Below are 18,761 nucleotides of genomic sequence, written 5' to 3' on the forward strand. Positions count from 1 at the left end.
GAGCTTCAGCTTCAACATCAGTCCTACCAGTGAACACCCAGGACTGATCTCCTTTAGGATGGACTGGTTGGATCTCCTTGCAGTCCAAGGGACTCTCAAGAGTCTTCTCCAACACCACAGTTCAAAAGCATCAATTCTTCAGCACTCAGCTTACTTTATAGTCCAACTCTCACATCCATTCATGACCACTGGAAAAACCATAGCCTTGACTAGACGGATTTTGTTGGCAAAGTCATGTCTCTGCTTTTTAATATGCTGTCTAGGTTGGTCATAACTGTCCTTCCAAGGAGTAAGCGTCTTTTAATTTCATTGCTACAATCACCATCTGCAGTGATTTTGGAGCCCAGAAAAATAAAGTCAGCCACTGTTTCCACTGTTTCCCCATCTATCTGCCATGAAGTGATGGAACCAGATGCCATGATCTTAGTTTTCTGAATGTTGAGCTTTAAGCCAATTTTTTCACTCTCCTCTTTCACCTTCATCAAGAGGCTCTTTAATTCTTCTTCACTTTCTGCCTTAAGGGTGGTGTCATCTGCATATCTGAGGTTATTGATATTTCTCCCAGCAATCTTGATTCCAGCTTGTGCTTCCTCCAGCCCAGCGTTTCTCATGATGTACTCTGCATATAAGTTAAATAAGCAGGGTGACAATATATAGCCTTGACGTACTCCTTTTCCTATTTGGAACCAGTCTGTTGTTCCATGTCCATTTCTAACTGTTGCTTCCTGACCTGCATACAGGTTTCTCAAGAGGCAGGTCAGGTGGTCTGGTATTCCCATCTCTTTCAGAATTTTCCACAGTTTATTGTGATCCACACAGTCAAAGGCTTTGGCAGGGTCAATAAAGCACAAATAGATGTTTTTCTGGTACTCTCTTGCTTTTTTGATGATCCATCAGATATTGGCAATTTGATCTCTGGTTCCTCTGCCTTTTCTAAAACCAGCTTGAACATCTGGAAGTTCATGGTTCACTTATTGCTGAACCCTGGCTTGGAGAATTTTAAGCATTACTTTACTAGGGTGTGAGATGAGTACAACTGTGCAGTAGTTTGAGCATTCTTTGGCATTGCCTTTCTTTGGGATTGGAATGAAAACTGACCTTTTCCAGTCCTGTGGCAACTGCTGAGTTTTCCAGATTTGCTGGCATATTGAGTGCAGCACTTTCACAGCATCATCTTTCAGGATTTGAAATAGCTCAACTGGAATTCCATCACCTCCACTAGCTTTATTCATAGTGATGCTTCCTTCCTAAGGCCCACTTGACTTCACATTCCAGGATGTCTGGCTCTAGGTGAGTGATCACACCATCGTGATTACCTGGGTCGTGAAGATCTTTTTTGTACAATTCTTCTGTGTATTCTTGCCACCTCTTCTTAATATCCTCTGCTTCTGTTAGGTCCCTACCATTTCTGTCCTTTATTGAGCCCATCTTTGCATGAAATGTTCCCTTGGTATCTCTAATTTTCTTGAAGAGATCTCTAGTCTTTCCCATTCTATTGTTTTCCTCTATTTCTTTGCATTGATCACTGAGGAAGGCTTAGACAGCATATTAAAAAGAAGAGACATTACTTTGCCCACAAAGGTCCGTCAAAGCTGTGGTCTTTCCAGTAGTCAAGTACGGATGTGAGAGTTGGACTATAAAGAAGGCTGTCCGCCGAAGAACTGATGCTTTTGAACTGTGGTGTTGGAGAAGACTCTTGAGAGTCCCTTGGACTGCAAGGAGATCCAACCAGTCCATCCTAAAGGAAAACTGTCCTGAATATTCACTGGAAGGACTGATGCTGAAGCTGAAACTCCAATAGTTTGGCCACCTGATGTGAAGAACTGACTCACTGGAAAAGACCCTGTTGCTGGGGAAGATTGAAGGCAGGAGGAGAAAGGGACAACAGATGATGAGATGGTTGGATGGCATGACCAACTCAATGGACATGAGTTTGAGTAGGCTCCAGGAGTTGGTGACGGACAGGGAAACCTGGCGTGCTGCAGTCCATGGGGTCGTCAAGGGTTGGACGCGACTGAGCGACTGAACTGAACTGATGATGCCTTTCTGCTTAAAAGTTGAACTTGTGTACATTGAAGCTTCTCTAATTTCCAGTTTACAGATAATACAAGAGCTAGAAGAACAAGTAAGTAACACAAAGTGGAGATGTTAGCAGCAACTCCAAGATAAGGGATATTCCACAAAGTCAATTTGCTGGATCTAAAGGAGTTGACATCATTAAAAAAGTGGAGGCCAAAGACCACAGTGTAGAATTCAACTTATATGAAACAGAGAGAAAAGGCAAATCTAGAGACAGAAAGACTTGCAGTTTGCCAGGCACTGACTGGGAGTGAAAGCCAGAAGGACTGCAAATGGGCATGGTGTTCTTCCTAGTGTGGTGGATTACAGGGATGGTTGCATGTCTCTGTAAATTCACTACTGTACTCTTAAAATGGGTGAATTTTATGGTATATTATGTATATAGCATATATGGTATATATATATCTGCCTGCCTGCCAAGTCACTTCAGCCATGTCCGACTCTTTGTGACCCCATGGACTGTAGCCCACCAGGCTCCACTGTCCAGAGGATTCTCCAGGCAAGAATAGTGGAGTGGGTTGCCATGCCCTCCTCCAGGGGATCTTCCCAGCCCAGGGGTTGAACCTTCATCTACTTACATCTCCTGCATTCCCAGGTGGGTTCTTTACCACTAGCACCACCTGGTTATGTTATGTAGTGTATATTACACATTATGATACCAAGTTTCTAATATTAATAGAAATTGTTAGAAAGTAGGACTTCTAGATTTTAAAAAGACGTCTAACAATCAAATAGGTTTCCCAGGTGGTGCTAGGGGTAAAGAATCCACTGATGCAGATTCAATCATTGAGTTGGGAAGATCCCCTTGAGTGGGAAATGGCAACCCACTCCAGTATTCTTGCCTGGAAAACTCCACAGACAGAGGAGCCTGGTGGGCTACAGTCCAGGGGGCCGCAAAGCATTGGACACTACTGAGCAACTGAACACACAGCAAACTAGGGACTGCCCTGGTGGCTCAGATGGTGAAGAATCTGCCTGCAATGCAAGAGACCTGGGTTCAAACACTGGGTAGGGAAGATCCTTGGAGAAGGGAACGGCTACCCATCCCAGTATTCTTGTCTGGAGAATTCCATGGACAAGAGGAACCTGGTAGGCTACGGTTGCAGAATCAGACATGTCTGAGTGACTTTCAAACAATATGTAAAACGTAGGTTAGATCATGGTGGGGTTGGGGGAGAAGAGCATTAAGACAGATTGTATATAAACTGTATCTTAATAAAACTGATTTGGGGCTTTCCTGGTGGCTTGATGGTAAAGAATCCACCTGCCAACACAGGAGACACAGGAGACCTATACTTGAATCCTGAGTCAGGAAGATCCCTGGGTAGGAGGAAATTGCAACCTGCTCCAGTATTCTTCAGTATCCCATGTACAAGGAAGCCTGACATGTCATATAGCCCATAGGTTCAGTCAGACACAACTTAGTAACTAAACAAAAGCTGATTCTAAACACCCCTCTGGAACCAGTGGGGGAATCTGGAATAGACGCCCTAGATCTTTATGGATTTTGCTTTTCTGAGATGTGCTAAAGGCACTGGGTGCACCGTACATCCTAGGGTACATGCCTGGCTGACTTCTCTGGAAGCCAGCTCGTTCTTTCCAGGAAGCTTAGGCTACACTGTGATCTAGATTCTGCTCCACTTGCATTCCTGGGGAGACCCTGAAGCAGCAATGTACCCTTTCCTTGCAGTTAGGTTTAAGGTTGCTTTTCAAAAACAACGTTTTTTAGGGACACAGGTGATGAGACTGACAAACACAAAATTCAAAATCAGTGATCTCTGGTGAGGGAATACAGTACACAACTGTCTAGGGTTCCCAAGGTTAAGTCCTCGATTTTAGAGGAAGCCATGCTTGTGAACATACAAGTCCTCATCTGTACCAGATTATGGCTGTTAGGTCTGCAATATAGAGTGCAAGCCCTCAAATGACCATGATGAGTCCAGCCAGCCAGGGACAAGTTCCCAATCTAGTTAACTGGTCACTTAGCTGGTATAGCAGAGCCAGATGCCCTTGGCAGGTAGACTACCACACCAGGCCTGCTTTTCTCCACCAGATTGTCCTTTGTCAAGAACTTCACAGTTATGCTGTTTTAAACATCCTATTTTCCATCTCAAACAGCTACAGACATCCCAGGAACATGATCAAAAGACCCTGCCCCTCAGAGCCTAAGGTTTGACATACTTCCCTTAAGGAATGCTGCCACCACCAAACATGTCTGTTTTAATATTAGCTATGGTTTTCAAACTGTCACAGCAGTTTTGGTGGATACCCATTAATGTGCCAAGTGAGAATTTTCTGGTCCAACCTGGTCACAATCTTCAAGTTTGTTCTTTGTTCCAGCTTGTTCTTTCCCTGCCTCAGCCTACATTTTCAGTATTCCACTCAGTTTGCTCTTGGGATACTCCATCATCAACATTTCATTCTTGGGTCAGTTTAGTTGCTCAGTCGTGTCCAACTTTGCGACCCCATGGATTGCAGCACGCCAGGCTTACCTGGTCATCACCAACTTCTTTGGGTCACGGAAAGAAAAAAACAAAGTACTCTGAATTTTAAGTACACACAACTTCTGTCTTAGAAGTAACCTGTTGCTGCTTAAAATGAAACCTACATCAATACTCTAATGCAAACAAAGACAGATAATTGTTTAGTTTTTATTTCATAATCATAAATTTAACTTTGCAATCCAGCTAAACTTGGGATGGGGATAAGGAAAATATGGAACCCAAAGAACTGTAGCAAGAGCACAAAGATTATAGGCTATTTCGAGCAGATGGGGTGAAGGGGTGCTCTCCTGGGCTACAGAAGGAATGGTCTGGTGGTTAAGTAAAACACAAGTCAAATTTATTAGATTTGTCCACAGTCAGCAATGGTGATCTTCTTGCTGGTCTTGCCATTCCTGGACCCAAAGCGCTCCATGGCTTCCACAATATTCATGCCCTCTTTCACCTTGCCAAAGACCACATGCTTGCCATCCAACCTAGAAACAGAATAAACATTACTACCTGTGACCAGAAATGTTAAATACTGGAAACATTTTATTCTTCTACCTAAAAAAAGTTGGCAACACCAATAGATTGCTTCAGGCCAGTCTAAAAAACATGAAGAGTCTCCACTGTTAAGAATTCTAATTTTAAAATGGACTCCTTAAAAAGAGCCAACAAATCACAAGCAAATTAGATGAAAGCACCACTCTTAACTAAACCAATCAGCTAAATGCCCTGTTTTGCTAGAGTACCTCCACTTACTTTATATAAGCACACTATAGAAATTTTAACTATCCATGCCCTTCCACTATCTTAGCAGGTAACAGCAGAGAAAGGGTGCCTTTTCCATGTCCTGCTCTTACCACTCAGTCTTGGCAGTGCAGATGAAAAACTGGGAACCGTTTGTGTTGGGGCCAGCATTTGCCATGGACAAGATGCCAGGACCTGTATGCTTCAGGATGAAATTCTCATCATCAAATTTCTCGCCATAGATGGACTTGCCACCAGTACCATTATGGCGTGTGAAGTCACCACCCTGTGAACATAAAGAGAAACATGTCACTTTTGGCAACACAGTCAGAAAACATGCCAAGTCTACAAGGTTTAAACTTTAAAACTCAAATTCAAAACAAGAAGATCAAGGGACTTCTCAGGTGGTCCAGTGGCTAAGACTGTGCTCCCAATGCAGCAGGTCCAGGTTGAATTCCTTGTCAGGGAACTAGATCCCACACATTGCAACCAAGACCCAGCGCAGCCAAATTAATGAATGTTAAATAAAACTAGAAGGTCACATGGAACCAAAATGGTAGAAAAGCACTTCATATGTGCACATATTTTTTTTAGAATAACATTTTATTATAGAACTATAGCAATTTAGATGGCACCCTATCAGTGCAAAATCGTAGAATAAACAAATGGACCAGAAAAGTTTAACAACAGACTGGCACCAGTGCAGACAAACCATATATACATATTCTCCAGTATTCTAGTTCAATCCTAAATTAAGACAACCCAAGCCAGTATCAGTCTATTTCATACCTGGCACATAAATCCCGGAATTATTCTGTGAAAGCAGGAACCTTTATAACCAAATCCTTTCTCCCCAGTGCTCAGAGCACGAAAGTTTTCTGTTAAAATAAAGTATATATACATATATATATAGAGAGAGAGAGAGAGAGAGAGACACACACACACACACACCAGTTAAAAATCAGAATACCTTTGTTAAACAAACAAAAAAACTAACCTGCTGTCTTTGGAACTTTGTCTGCAAACAGCTGTTAAGAGAAAAATGACAGTTAATTAACAACATCTGTTTGCATATTTTGTTGCTTAGTACCCTTGTCTTTAGGGGTTTCTGAATCATAAATTCATTTTCTCACTAGAACAGTATGCTTTCTTCAGTAATTGCTCTGAAACCCAAATAAGAACTGTTCCTGACAGCCTGTGGTGTTGGGTTAGCAACATGAGACCCAAAGACGTGCCAAAAATCCAGAACCAGCAATGACTCAAATAGTGTGAGGCTTCTAAAAAGTGACTTAAAACTTTTACGTGTTATCACACCTACTTCTGAACAGATATATGGCTTCTCAAATGTACATCACCTCCCCCAACTTCAGTTTGAACCTAAGGACAAGATTTTCAGGAATAGCAAGTACTCCTGCTTGATCAGGGAGTAAACAGGTGTAATTTTAGTCACTGGTAATGAAAATGCTACTACCTCCAATCTGTTAACATAGCTTTACGGATTGGATGAGCAGTCACTTCTTGGTTTCCAGGTCCCTTACCTAGTAGTGGGGTAAAAAATAAAGATTGGTTTCTAGTACAACTACTTCAAACCTTTCCTGCATATATAAAACATTTTGGCCAAAAACGCTTAACCACCACGCTTAAACAAACCCTTTAAAATATTTTACGAACTATTCCAGAGATCTGTGACTAAATCATCTATTTAAATCCTGTATGTTTCTTAGATCTAGTTATTTAGCTTCTAAGTATTCTATGTAAAACATATGTTCTCTTCTAAGTCCAAAGTTTCTCAAACCCTGTACTCACCCGCTTCCCTTGCAAACCGTTACTAAAGTTTCAAGTCCGTACTGGCAGTTCCATCTCTCTTCTCACCAATGGATATGCCAAGAGCTCCTATCTCATTTCCATTAAGCCCTCTGGCTAACCCGAGACACACGCTAGAAAGCGTTAGGCTCAGGCCAAGTTTCCACGTGGCCCCCATCAATTATCAGCTGACTACAGATAAAAGTGGGACGTAGATCAATAGAATGTATTATTTCTCCGAAGAGTTTTACCTCAGGGCAAGCTTCCACACGGGCCTTACCAATTCTTAGCTCTGACTACAGTACCAGCAGGGTATAGACTCAATAGGACCTAATGTTTTCTCTAACGAGGGCTTAGACGTCTTCTATGTGCCTCCAACGTGGACACAGTTATCATGACAGGAAACCCTCTTCCCTCATGATCTGCACTGGGGCTTATCCATCCTTGGGATAAGATCCTAAAACTAACCACTGGCAGCTTCTGAGAGGTCGTTGAGGAGGATAAAATCACTTAGGGCTACACCTTAAGTGAGACAGCAGGACAGAGAAGCCTGGCGTGCTGCAGTCCATGCGGTCAGAGTTAGACACGATTTAGCGACTGGACACTCCAAGACCTACCGGTTAACTGGAACAGAATCGCATTTACCGTTTCAAGAGCACGCCGAGTTACTTAGCTACCTTGCTGTAACCACAAACTGATGAATAAGTACTCCTAACATCCCTTAACTAGTTAAGAAACCATCAGAGGTGGCCTGACGCGGAGCCAGTCTGGACTAGCCCATTCTGCAAGACGACAACCGGGAGGAGCCCGGGCGCCTCCCACCCACCGTCACCGCAGCGGAAGGCGGACCTCGGCGCCAGTGGAGGAAAGGCCGCCTGCACATTTCCGCTAGGGGTGGGGGCGGGGAGGGGCGCGAGCGGCCTCTTTCTACATCCATCTCAAAATTTTAAAACATCTGGGGAAACCCTGGAGTCTGCAAGCCCCGCAGCCCTATAACCCAACCCTTAACTAGCAGGCGTCCTCCGGGGCCAGGGCTAGGCTGCTATCCTCACCGACCCTGACGCGCCCGGGGCGGGAAAAGCAGCCTTCAGGTGTGACCATCGCGTCAGCGCTAAGAGAGTCGCTTCCGAGCCCTCGAGGGTGGCCTCGGGACGGTCGCAGCGGCCTGGGGCCGGCGTCTGCCTTCCGTTTATGGCGCTGTCGACCCTCCGGGGCCTGCGGTCCCGCGTGGCGACCAACAGCCAGCAGCCCGAGCACGTGCGCGGCCGGAAGGGCGCGGCCACTCCTCCCCCGCCCGCCCCGCCTTTGTCTACCCGCCACCCCCGGCCTCCCAAAATGGCCCCTCGTCAGGAAATGGCGCCTCGCCGCCCGCGTTCCTCAAGCAGGGTGCCCGCACCCGGTTACTCGGCCTCTCCCCCCCGCCGCCCGCTCGGGCCCACCCGGCGCGTCGCCGCCTGCCCCAACCTCGAAAGAGACGCGGCCCAAGGGCTCGCCGTCGACAGCGATGTCGAAGAACACGGTGGGGTTGACCATGGCTAGACAGAACGGAAGGCTCCGGGGTGGCGGCGTCTGCAAGGCAGCACGAGCTCCGCCGCCCTCCTCTTTTATAACCAGTTCAAGCCCCGCCTACAGCCGGTCGCGCGCCTAGTCTCTGGCCAATCGCGACCACAGGTCAGTCGAAGTGACGGCATGGCTGGCCTATGAGTAGAGATGGCGCCCGAGAGGTAGGACTGGAGACGCGCGTGCGTGCTGGGCGATGCGGACAGGTTCCCGCCCGCGGGCTCGGTCTCCGCGCTGCGGCGTGGGGTCGCGCGCTGGCGACTGCCTTGGCGACGGGGATCGGGCGTGGCGATCGCCCTAGTGGGCCGGTGGGAGCTGAAGAGCCGTGCACCTGCCCGGCCTCGCGACCAGTACGTCTCCCCATTGCTCAGAGGGGGCAACTGAGGTGAACGCAGGCCTCAAGGTCGCGCCGCCGGCCAAGGTCTCTTGGGATTCAGGGAGCGCGCCTCTCTGGGAGGCTCTGTGGCCTTGGGCATCACCATTTTCTCACTGCAGATGAGGTTGAGGCTCAGTCGCCTCCCTCTCTGCTTCCCCCTCTCCCTTCTAGTCTGAGAGGTTATGACATGCTTCCAAAATGTCCTACTTTCCGAAAATATCTTGCACACTCTACTTGAATTTTCTCCAGAAGGAAGACATTAAAGCAAGAGGCTGGCAGACTCTTACCTATAGAGACAAGCTGCGCACTTTTGCCTTCCTTTTAAATCTTTTAAATTCTCTACCCCGCACCCCCTCTTTCAGAGGCAGAATTGAGTTCTGGTGAAAGACAAAGCCACAACTTAAAAATGAATTCCCTCAGTCAAAGATATTAATAATGCTGTTATTACTAGTACTAAATGCACTTATATAACCCTGGTCTTTTGTTCAGAAAACCTTGAGAAGAAAATTTATATATCCTCCAACACTTAGTTGCAACATTCAGAGTGTTATTTAGTATCTCTGAAACTCAGTTTCTTCATCTGCAAAACCAGGATAGGGATCTGAGAAGCAAATGAGAGTTTATGATTGATGAAATCCAGTGTCTGGCATCGTGCCATCATTATTAATAATGGCATTGTGAGCTTACATGTGCTCAGAATTTATAGAGTGATTTTGTTCTCACAACCACCCCATAATCCCCATATACAGAAAGGTGGAAAGTGAACATCTTCCATGTTAAATAGCTTGCTCAGAATAACCAGTTTAGGAGTATTAACAAAGCCAGAACTGGAAACTGCCTTTTTTTTTGCTCATTGCACATCACCTTTTGCTTTGTGACCCTGAGGAAGCTGCTTGTCCTTATCTGATATGGAAAAAATGACCCGAGGCCCTCAGAGGTAAACTCCCTCAACTTCTATCCCCTTCACTCTGAATCTTAAAGCAGTTAGGAACCCCTCCTAAGAAATAAATGAGTGAATAATAAGAGCATCACTTACAGCTTCCCTCACATTACTGTTCAAAGTCTAGTCTTCTCTTTACTATCATCCTCTCATTTCACACAGGTATACCATACGTACACTCAAGAAAATAAATATGCGCCTGTCGTGTTTGTTAAAGGGGGAGCCAGTGTTGTAGGGGATCCTTTATTAGCATTATCTTTTGAATAGGACTTCCTTACCGAGTAAAATTTCAGCAGGCATAGAACCTCAGGAATGTGAGGCCGTCCAGTGCCTTATTTGGATGATTCTGACCAAAAGCAAATCCAACTGAATTCAACAGAGCCCTTATCTGGCTAGCTGGAGGTGTACTATACCAACCACCAACTGGCAAGCAGAAGTCTGTGACTTTGTCCATGGAGCATATTATAAACAAATGCTTACTTCAAAAATGTCTCTAGAGAGAATGTAACAGGGGGAAAAGTCAGGTTATTCAAAATTATAGAAATAGGCTACTTTTTTAGTGGTAGATGATAGAAGATGGTAACTTGTCTCATATGTGCTTCTTGCCCAGGGCCTCGCTTGTGCTTCTGCCATGTGGCTTCTGCTGAGACCCACAGTGATATCACAACCCACATACCCATGGCTTTCTCCAGGCCACATCTTCCCTGATATGACTCTTCATCAGGAACCACCTCCTGCTTCCTTGATGGGCTGGACTTTTCTCTCCTATTTCTCCAACCCTGACCTTTTCCTCTTGAACTCTTCTACACATTTGTCTTGTCATAGTCATATGTTTGATCTTGTTTTGTTCCTTACACATTGGCTATGGTCAATCTTATTCACTCTCATGGCTCAGATTCTCAGGTAACTTCTCAATCAAGCTCCAAGCCCACGCTTACTCCAGAGCTCCAGGTGGCTTCTCCCTGCCCACTGGGTCTCTCCTCAAGAATAAACCCTCAGACAGAGCTCTGCTACCTACCTCTCTTCCCCAGGCCTCCCCATCCCTAGGCCTGCTCTCCCTCCCCACCGCAACAACTCTGGCTTGTCCTTTGGCAGCAGCCTCCTAACTGGTTACTTGGCCAGGCTTTTTTTGGTATTTCTAGAATGGTCATTCACAAAGTCATCTGATTTTATAACTCCCAAGCTGTACAACCTCTTGGTCACCCATAGTGACCAGGCAGCCCCTTCACAGTCTGGTCTTAACTTGCTTTTCAGTCTCCTGGCTGGTATTTTTCCTGCCACGCTGAGTTTCTCATTACCACCCCCACCCTGCCTTTCCAGTACTCCTTCTTTGCCTGTGGCCTGTGCCACCAAACCTCACCCTGTGGTCCCCATGAGAAATCTTCCTTAGCTCTCCCAGAGGTACTGGGTCTGGTCTGCAGCTTCAAAACTCAGAAGACATATATTGAATGAATGCATAAATCCGTGATGAAAGGGCCAACCAAAACCTGGCCCTGGGGACTCCCTTGGTAGTCCTCATGTCTTCCATGGCAGGAGGCAAGGGTTCAATCCCTGGTGGGCAAACTAAGATCTCACATGCCACACTGCCAAAAGAAAAACAAAAGCAGGGCCTGGAGTGTGACTCCTCAGTGGGGTTGTTAATTAATTTGCCCACACTGCCAAGAGCTGGTGACGCTGCATCTCACTCCGGCATCAGTAATCATTCAGCCACTTGACAAGCAGCTCCTCACTGAACATCATGGTTGAGGCGCTGAAGACGTTCACTTCAGCCCCACCATACCGTCCACCCACCTGCGGAGGATACCTGCCCACACCCTCACTCCTTGCTGGTTCCATCCTCGCTCCTGTGCACATCTATCCAGGCCCATCCAGGCTGTCTAGCCCCATGGCTGCTCTTCCTTTCTCCCTTAGAGGAAAAGAGCTTCCTGAAGCTCTTCTGGCTGCCTGGATCTTCCTCATCCACCAGTCCCTGAAAAGCACATCCTTGCCACCCTCCTCTTCCCTCCTAATTCACTCGCGAGAGTAGTCCACGCTTCTGTGACCTGTCCAATCACTCCTCTCTCCACACATGTCATCAGACTCCTGCTCCCACCCTTAACCCCAAGCTGCCCTAGCCAAGGCCCCTGGGGACCTGGCATTTACAAACTCGAGATTCATTTGCTTTATGACCGCTGGCATTTGACCCCATCATGCCACAGGGTTCTGAGCTCTCAGCCCCAGGTACCCACCCTGCTGTTCAGAATGTGTTCAGTAGCAAGCAGGAGAAACCTCCGGCAGGAGCCGGTTTCAACAATAGAAATCCAGGGCAGGGCACCGATCAGAGGGGCCTACTGAGCTGTGGTTAGAAGTCAGGAAAGCCGCGTGGAATGATCGAAATTCCAGCAGGACCACTTTCCAACCCCTGAGAGTTATGTGGGTCTGGGAAGTCTATACAGGAGTTCAGAATGCCTATCACATACAGCGATGATCAGATGCGGACAGAAAAGATGTTTATGTAGCTGAGGATTCATTCAAGTTGAAAGGAAGCCAGACTATTCTGTGCAGGACCAAGATGGGGGCCTCTGTGGCAGGCCAAAAGGAGTCTGTCTGCAGCCAGGCCAGCCTGGCCATTATTGACCTGAGTCAGGTGTTAAAATGTGCAGTAGGTTTCTCTCTCTCTTTGACTTAGGTATGCAATTTTTTTTTTCCTTGCTGCACTGCCCAGCATGCAGGGATCTTAGTTCCCTGACCAGGAATTGAACCTATGCCCTCTGCAGTTAATGCTCATAGCTCTAACCACTTGAATGCCAGGGAATTCCTTGCATTTCCTCTTTTTTTTTTTTTTAAATTTATTTGGCTGCACCAGGTCTTAGTTGTGGTATGCAGGATTTTTAGTTAGGGCATGTGGGATCTTGTTCCCTAACAGGCATCAAATTCAGGCCCCCTGCTTTGGGAACTCAGAGTCTTAAATGGTTCAGAAACTGCCACGGAAGTCCCTGCATTTTCTTTTTTAACAGCTTTTAACAAGTGAATTTCATGGTGTGTAAGCTTTATTGAGATGTAGTTTACATACCATGAAATTCACTTGTTTTAATCATGCAATTCAGTAATTTTTTAGCAAATTTAGAGCAGTGGAAATATCCCCACAATCTAATTTTAGAACATGTCCCTCACCCCAAGTACCTTGTGCCCTTTTTTAGTAATTCCTTGTTTCCACCCAGTAACTGCTTTTAAAATTCTGTAGTTAAAAAGTGATTTAGACTTGTGGTTTGAAATGGAAATACTGTCTACGGCCATACCACCCTGAACGCGCCCAATCTCCTCGTCTGAAATGGAAATACTATAAAGTTTATATATTGTGTTTAAACATTTACGAGAACTTTAGGTTCAACATATTCAAAAGTCTATCAGAACTATTTAATGCTCAAGGTGGTTTTTTTCTTTGCTAATTTGGACAATTAAGTACTTCAAAAGGAAACCAAATGTATTACACCTATAAATGCAGTTTAAATGTTGGAAGATGTAGTAAAAGAATTCAAATCTGCCGTGTTTATAAAGAGACTAATATGATGTGCAAGCTAAAGAACTAGGTTTTAAAATGGTAGTTTAATAAGTTAAATATCGGTTGTGAAAATATAATAAAACAAATATAAAATATGACAAAATAAACACCGAGTAGCCTTTTTACATAAAAAAGAAGCTGCAGAACTCCAATCTTCATGTCAAGGGCCCTGGGGGCCTTTGATTTTCTGTCCTCAGGCTGCTCACTTCACAGTTTCGGATGGTGCCACTACCTCCCCTCCTCTCCTGCATCCCCCCAAGTTCATGTTCAAGATAGTCTGGTTGCCCGAAGACTAAGGAAGAGGGAGAAAGGGAAAGGGGAAGAAGTCCAGAGAGTTACGCCACCACAATCCTGTTGGCTAAGCTTTCCCAGGAGCCCCGCCCAGTGGCTTTCACCCTTGGCTGCAGGAATCCAGGAAGATGAATATTTTGATCTGGGCACATTGCCAACTGAGCCACCCAGCTTCTGTGAGTAAGAAGGAAGGCAAAATGGATGCTGTGGGAGATAACAGGCAGCATCCAAGGCATCAACGATTATCACCCAGCAGAAAAGGGATGGACTGAGAGGGATGGGGGCGTTCTCAGGGCACTCAGCCTGGCTTTGGGGGGACCACACCCCCACCCCGAAATGTTGGATCTGATGGCAGAGTGGGGATTGCCTCTGCTAGAGCCCAGATCATTCCAATCTCCCCAGTCACCCCAGATCACAGGAGGCTGGGAAAAGTGGTATCTGATGTTCTCCTGTGTTCCCCACTCAGAAGGTGGGGAATTTCCCTAATACAGAAAAGGGCACAGTAACCAAACAAGGATAAATAAGGCTTAGGATAGTTAAGTCAGGATTCCAGCAGGTATTGGGTGCCATTATTAAGATCATTATTTAATTTTCACAGCAGTCCTTTGAAGTAAGTATTATTTTTGCTATTTTTCACAAGAGGAGACAAGCTCAGAGAAGTTGAGTAACTTCCTTGGGGAGAGAGAGCCAGGATTGATGCCCATTCTACCTGGCTCTGGGTCCTGTGCTACTCACTGTCATGCCACATCCTGAAATTTTTTAAAATCATGTTAAATATGTGTAACATAAAGTTTACCATTTTAACTAATAAGTGTACAGTTCATAGGCATAAAGTGCATTCCTATTACTATGCAGCCATCACCACCATCCATCTCCAGAACTTTTTCATCTTCCCAAACTGAAACTGTCCCCATTAAACATAACTCCCCATCCTCCACTCCCAGCTCCTGGCACCCATCAATCTGCTTTCTGCCTCTATGAATTTGCTTATTTTAGAAACTTCACATAAGTGGAGTCATACAGTATTTGTCCTTTCGTGACTGGCTTATTTCACTTAGCATAATGTCCTCAAGGTCTATTCAGGTTGTAGCATGTGTCAGAATTTCCTTCCTTTTGTAGCTGAATAATATTCCTTTGTTTATCCATCCTTCTATCCACGAACACTTAGGTTGCTTCCATCTTTTGGCTATCGTGGATAACGCTGCTATGAACATTGGCGAGTCCTTTCTTTCAATCTTTTTGTGCATATTCTATGAAGTAGAATTGCTGAATCAGACAATACTGCTTTAATTTTTTGAGGAACTTCCATACTGCACCATTTCCACGGCTGCACCATTTTGCATTCATTCCAGCCACGCACAACAGTTCCAATTGCTCCATATCCTCACTGAAGTGTTACTTTCTGTTTGTTTTTATAATAGCCATCCTAATGGGTGTGAGGCAGTGCCTCATTGTGGTTTGACTTGCATTTCCCTAATGATTAGTGCTCTTGAGCATCTTTTCTTGTGCTTTTGGCCATTTGTACATCTTCTTTGAACAGAGAAATATCTGTTCAAGCCTAATCTATTCTTTTAGTGAGTTGTCTGGCTTTTTGTTGTTGAATTTTAGGAAGACTTTACATATTCTGGATATTAATCCCTTACCATATATATAATTTACAAATATGTTCTCCCATTCTGTCGGTTGCCTTTTCATTCTGTTGATAGTGTCATGAATTTTTTTTTTGAGTGCCCAGGTTGTAGCCATTATCTTGATCTCATCTTTGGCTGTGTGATAAGTCACACTCAGTTTTGATGTGTATTTGAGTCCTACCAGAAAGAGAAGGTCACTTTACCCACAGAGCCCAGTTCTCCAAGTTCCTGGGTTGATTTCAGCCAAGTCCCTGTGGTGACTATCCTGGCCTCTTTCTCTAATGCTGAAGGCAGAACTGCAGCAGGTGAAGACAGAACCAGCAGAGGAAACTGAGGCAAGGACCATTCAGCCCACTGCCCAGGAGCAGCTACATCACATACAGTTGTGTTGTTGTTTTAGTTGCTCAGTCGTGTGTCCGACTCTTTGCGACCCATGGACTGTAGCCCACCAGGCTCCTCTGCCCATGGGGATTCTTCAGGCAAGAATACTGGAGTGGGTTGCCATTTGCTTCTCCAGGGAATCTTCCTGACCCAGGGATCGAACCCAGGTCTCCTGCATTGCAAGCAGATTCTTTACTGTCTGAGCCACCAGGGAAACCCATCATGTACAGAGCGCAGAGCAAAATGAAATGTGAGGCCCCTTGTTCAAAAGTTGTCAAGAGTTCCAAGACAGAGACAGCAGAATATTAAACCAAGTGCAGGGGGTGGGTGGTGGTACGGGGGTTACAGGCAGCTCCTGAAGCCAGCTCTGCCACTGCCTTTGGTGGCAAACCATCAGGTGCCTGGGAGCTCTGGGCACAGGGGACTTTACACACACACCCTGACTGTTTTCCAAGGCCATCACCAAGTGCTCCTGAGGAAGAGTGGAGGCTGGTCCAGGAGATGGGGCAGACTACCTGAGGCTCTGAGGGAGAAACAGGGGCCTGAGAGACCCTCCAAACCCTCCAACGACAGGAGCTTGGCAGTAAGCATCCGGCAGTGACTGTCTGCCCCTGAGGGGACAATGAGTGAGACCTGGGTCTGAGGCTCAAGCATGTGGAGCTCCTGGAGCCTGAGAGTAACCATGCCAGGCCTGACACCATGTGCCACTGGGGATGTGGCAGGAGAGCCAAGACCTCCCGAAGAACAGGCCTGTGGGGCCTCTATGTCCTGAAGCAAGGGTATCAAGAGAAGCACTACAGGGGTCCCCAGACCACACCGACGGCCAGGAAGTGGCCATCTGCACTGAGGAAGTGAAAAAGCAGAGTGAGACCATCCACCACGGTGCAGGGGCACAGGGCCTGCTGCAAGAGACACACACACACTCAGATGCCAATCCCACCAAAGGAAGGTCCAATCCTGCTGTCTGTGGTGAACTGAATCTAACGCCGCAACAGAGCTCACCAACAGGCCAGATGGGTTGAGCCCGACAGCTGACAAGCAAGGACATTCCATTTCCTGGGTGTCCTGACCCTTTACTTCAGCCACTGCTGTTCTTTACACACTGTGTCTGGAATTCAGTATTGAATCCCTCGTGCCTGACTGCCTTTGAAGTGGGGCATTGACTTTTTCCTGCCATTGGACTGGAACTTGCACTGTTGGTTCTCCTGGATCTCTAGCTTGCTAACTCACCCCACAGATCTTGGGGCTTGTCAACCTCCATAATCATGTGAGCTAATTCCTCATAATAAACAAAAAAATACACATATCTCCTGTTGGTTCTATTTTTCTGGAGAACCCTAACTAAATACAGACATAAAAAAGAAGGAAAAAGAAAAAAAAAAAAAACACTAGATAAAGTGACCCATCATCCAGAAAGACTACAGTCAATAGAACCAGACCCAGTGATGGCCTGTGATATAAGGCAGAGACTTGATTTATTTAAAGGTATTTATTTATTTACTTATTTGGCTGCTCCGGGTCTTACTTTCAGGCTTATGGGATCTGGTTCTATGACTAGGGACTGAACCCAGGCCCCCTGCACTGGGGTCTTAGCCACTGGACTACCAGGGAAATCCTTGTTTTGCTTTGTTTTCAAGTCAGTAATAAGAATTGTATTTACAAATAATACATAAGATGTCATTTTTTTAATAGACTTTCTAAAAAGAAACTATTTTTAAAAGCAGTTTTAGACTGACAGCAAAATTAAGGGGAAAGTACAGACATTTCCTGTACATTCCCTGTCCCCACCCACCCATCCCCTGCCCTGCCAGCCTCCCCCATTATCAACATTTGTACCAGAGTGGTGTATTTGTTACAGTTGATGAAACTATGTTGACACGTTGTACTTACCCAAGCCCACACTTTACATTAGGGCTCTCTCTTGGTGTTGTATATTCTATGAGATTTGGGGATTTTTTTGGCCATGCCTAATGTCTTGTGGAATCTTTGTTCCCTGACCAAGGATGGAACCATCTGTTCCATCTGCTTTGGAAGCACAGAGTCTTAACCACTGGACCACCAGGGAAGTCCCTTCTATGGGTTTTAACAAACATATAAATACAAGTGTCCACTGTTAAGTATTACACAGAACATTTGCACTGCCCTAAAAATCCTCTGTGCTTCACCTGTTCAGCTCCCAGCTCCCAACTCCTGGCAACCACTGATCTTCTTACTGTCTCCATAGATTTGTCTTTTCCAGAATGTCATATAGTTAAAATCACACAGTATGTATTCTTTTCAGGTTGACTCTTTCACTTAGTAATGTGTGTTTAAGTTTCCTCTATGTAGTTCAACTGCTTATTTCTTTTTTAAAAAATTTTTATTGAAGTGTAGTTGATGCACAATATTATAAAAGTTGCAGGTGTACAACAAATGGCTCATTTTTTAGTGCTGAACAATATTCCATTGTCTGATTGTTCCACAGTTTATCCATTCATCTTGAAAGACATCTTGGTGGCTTCCAGATTTTGGCAATTGTGAATAAAGCTGCTATAAACATCTGTGTGCAAGTTTCTGTGTGAACATATTTTCCACTCCTTTGCATAAATACCAAAGAGTCTGACTGCTGGATTATGTAGTAAGAGCATGTTGAGTTTTATAAGAGACCATCAAACCGTTTCCCAAAGTGGACGGACCATTTTGCATTCCCACCAGCAGTGAATAAGGGCTCCTGTTGCCTTGGTGTTTTATTTTTTATCATGAGTGTGTATTTACTATACAAAAGCAGCATTTCCTGCTCGTGTTGCAAGAAAGTCAAGCAGACAGTGACACTGTTGGGAGTAGGCAGGAGCTCCACTTCAGACTCTTCTTATATGGGCTCCTGTGGATAGGGTGGTAAAAAGAGCAGACTCCAACCTCTGGAGACCTCAGGCTCTGTGGTCCCAAC

General features: G+C 45.4%; 1 protein-coding gene and 1 long non-coding RNA gene across 5 annotated transcripts in view; one reads left to right on the top strand and one right to left on the bottom strand.

The window, feature by feature from the left end:
- LOC145523965 (uncharacterized) overlaps positions 1-18,761 on the top strand; it is a 30,290-nt gene that overhangs the window by 4,619 nt on the left and 6,910 nt on the right. For 2 of the 3 annotated variants that reach the window (XR_014066995.1, XR_014066993.1), the window contains exon 1: positions 8,783-8,839. The exons of the other annotated variant lie outside the window; for it this stretch is intronic. This is a non-coding gene — a long non-coding RNA (uncharacterized LOC145523965). Of the gene's footprint in view, positions 1-8,782; positions 8,840-18,761 lie in introns of those variants that run through there. 3 annotated transcript variants of the gene reach the window in all.
- On the bottom strand, positions 4,711-8,693 carry PPIA (peptidylprolyl isomerase A). Of its 2 annotated transcripts, XM_081535232.1 has the most exons (5): positions 8,580-8,693; positions 6,310-6,340; positions 6,102-6,190; positions 5,426-5,598; positions 4,711-5,056 (listed from the first exon to the last, which is right to left on the bottom strand). In XM_081535232.1, exons 1-5 carry the CDS (start codon positions 8,646-8,648, stop codon positions 4,924-4,926), a joined length of 495 nt encoding a protein of 164 aa, XP_081391358.1. In that variant the 5' UTR covers positions 8,649-8,693; the 3' UTR covers positions 4,711-4,923. The 2 variants fall into 2 exon arrangements, with proteins under 2 accessions (XP_081391358.1, XP_081391359.1); XM_081535233.1 differs by lacking the exon at positions 6,310-6,340 and having other exon boundaries at positions 8,555-8,693.

The sequence above is a fragment of the Giraffa tippelskirchi genome, chromosome 10 (genome assembly GCF_054371585.1).
Source record: "Giraffa tippelskirchi isolate mGirTip1 chromosome 10, T2T-mGirTip1v1.2.pri, whole genome shotgun sequence".
Classification (NCBI taxonomy): Eukaryota; Metazoa; Chordata; class Mammalia; order Artiodactyla; family Giraffidae; genus Giraffa; species Giraffa tippelskirchi.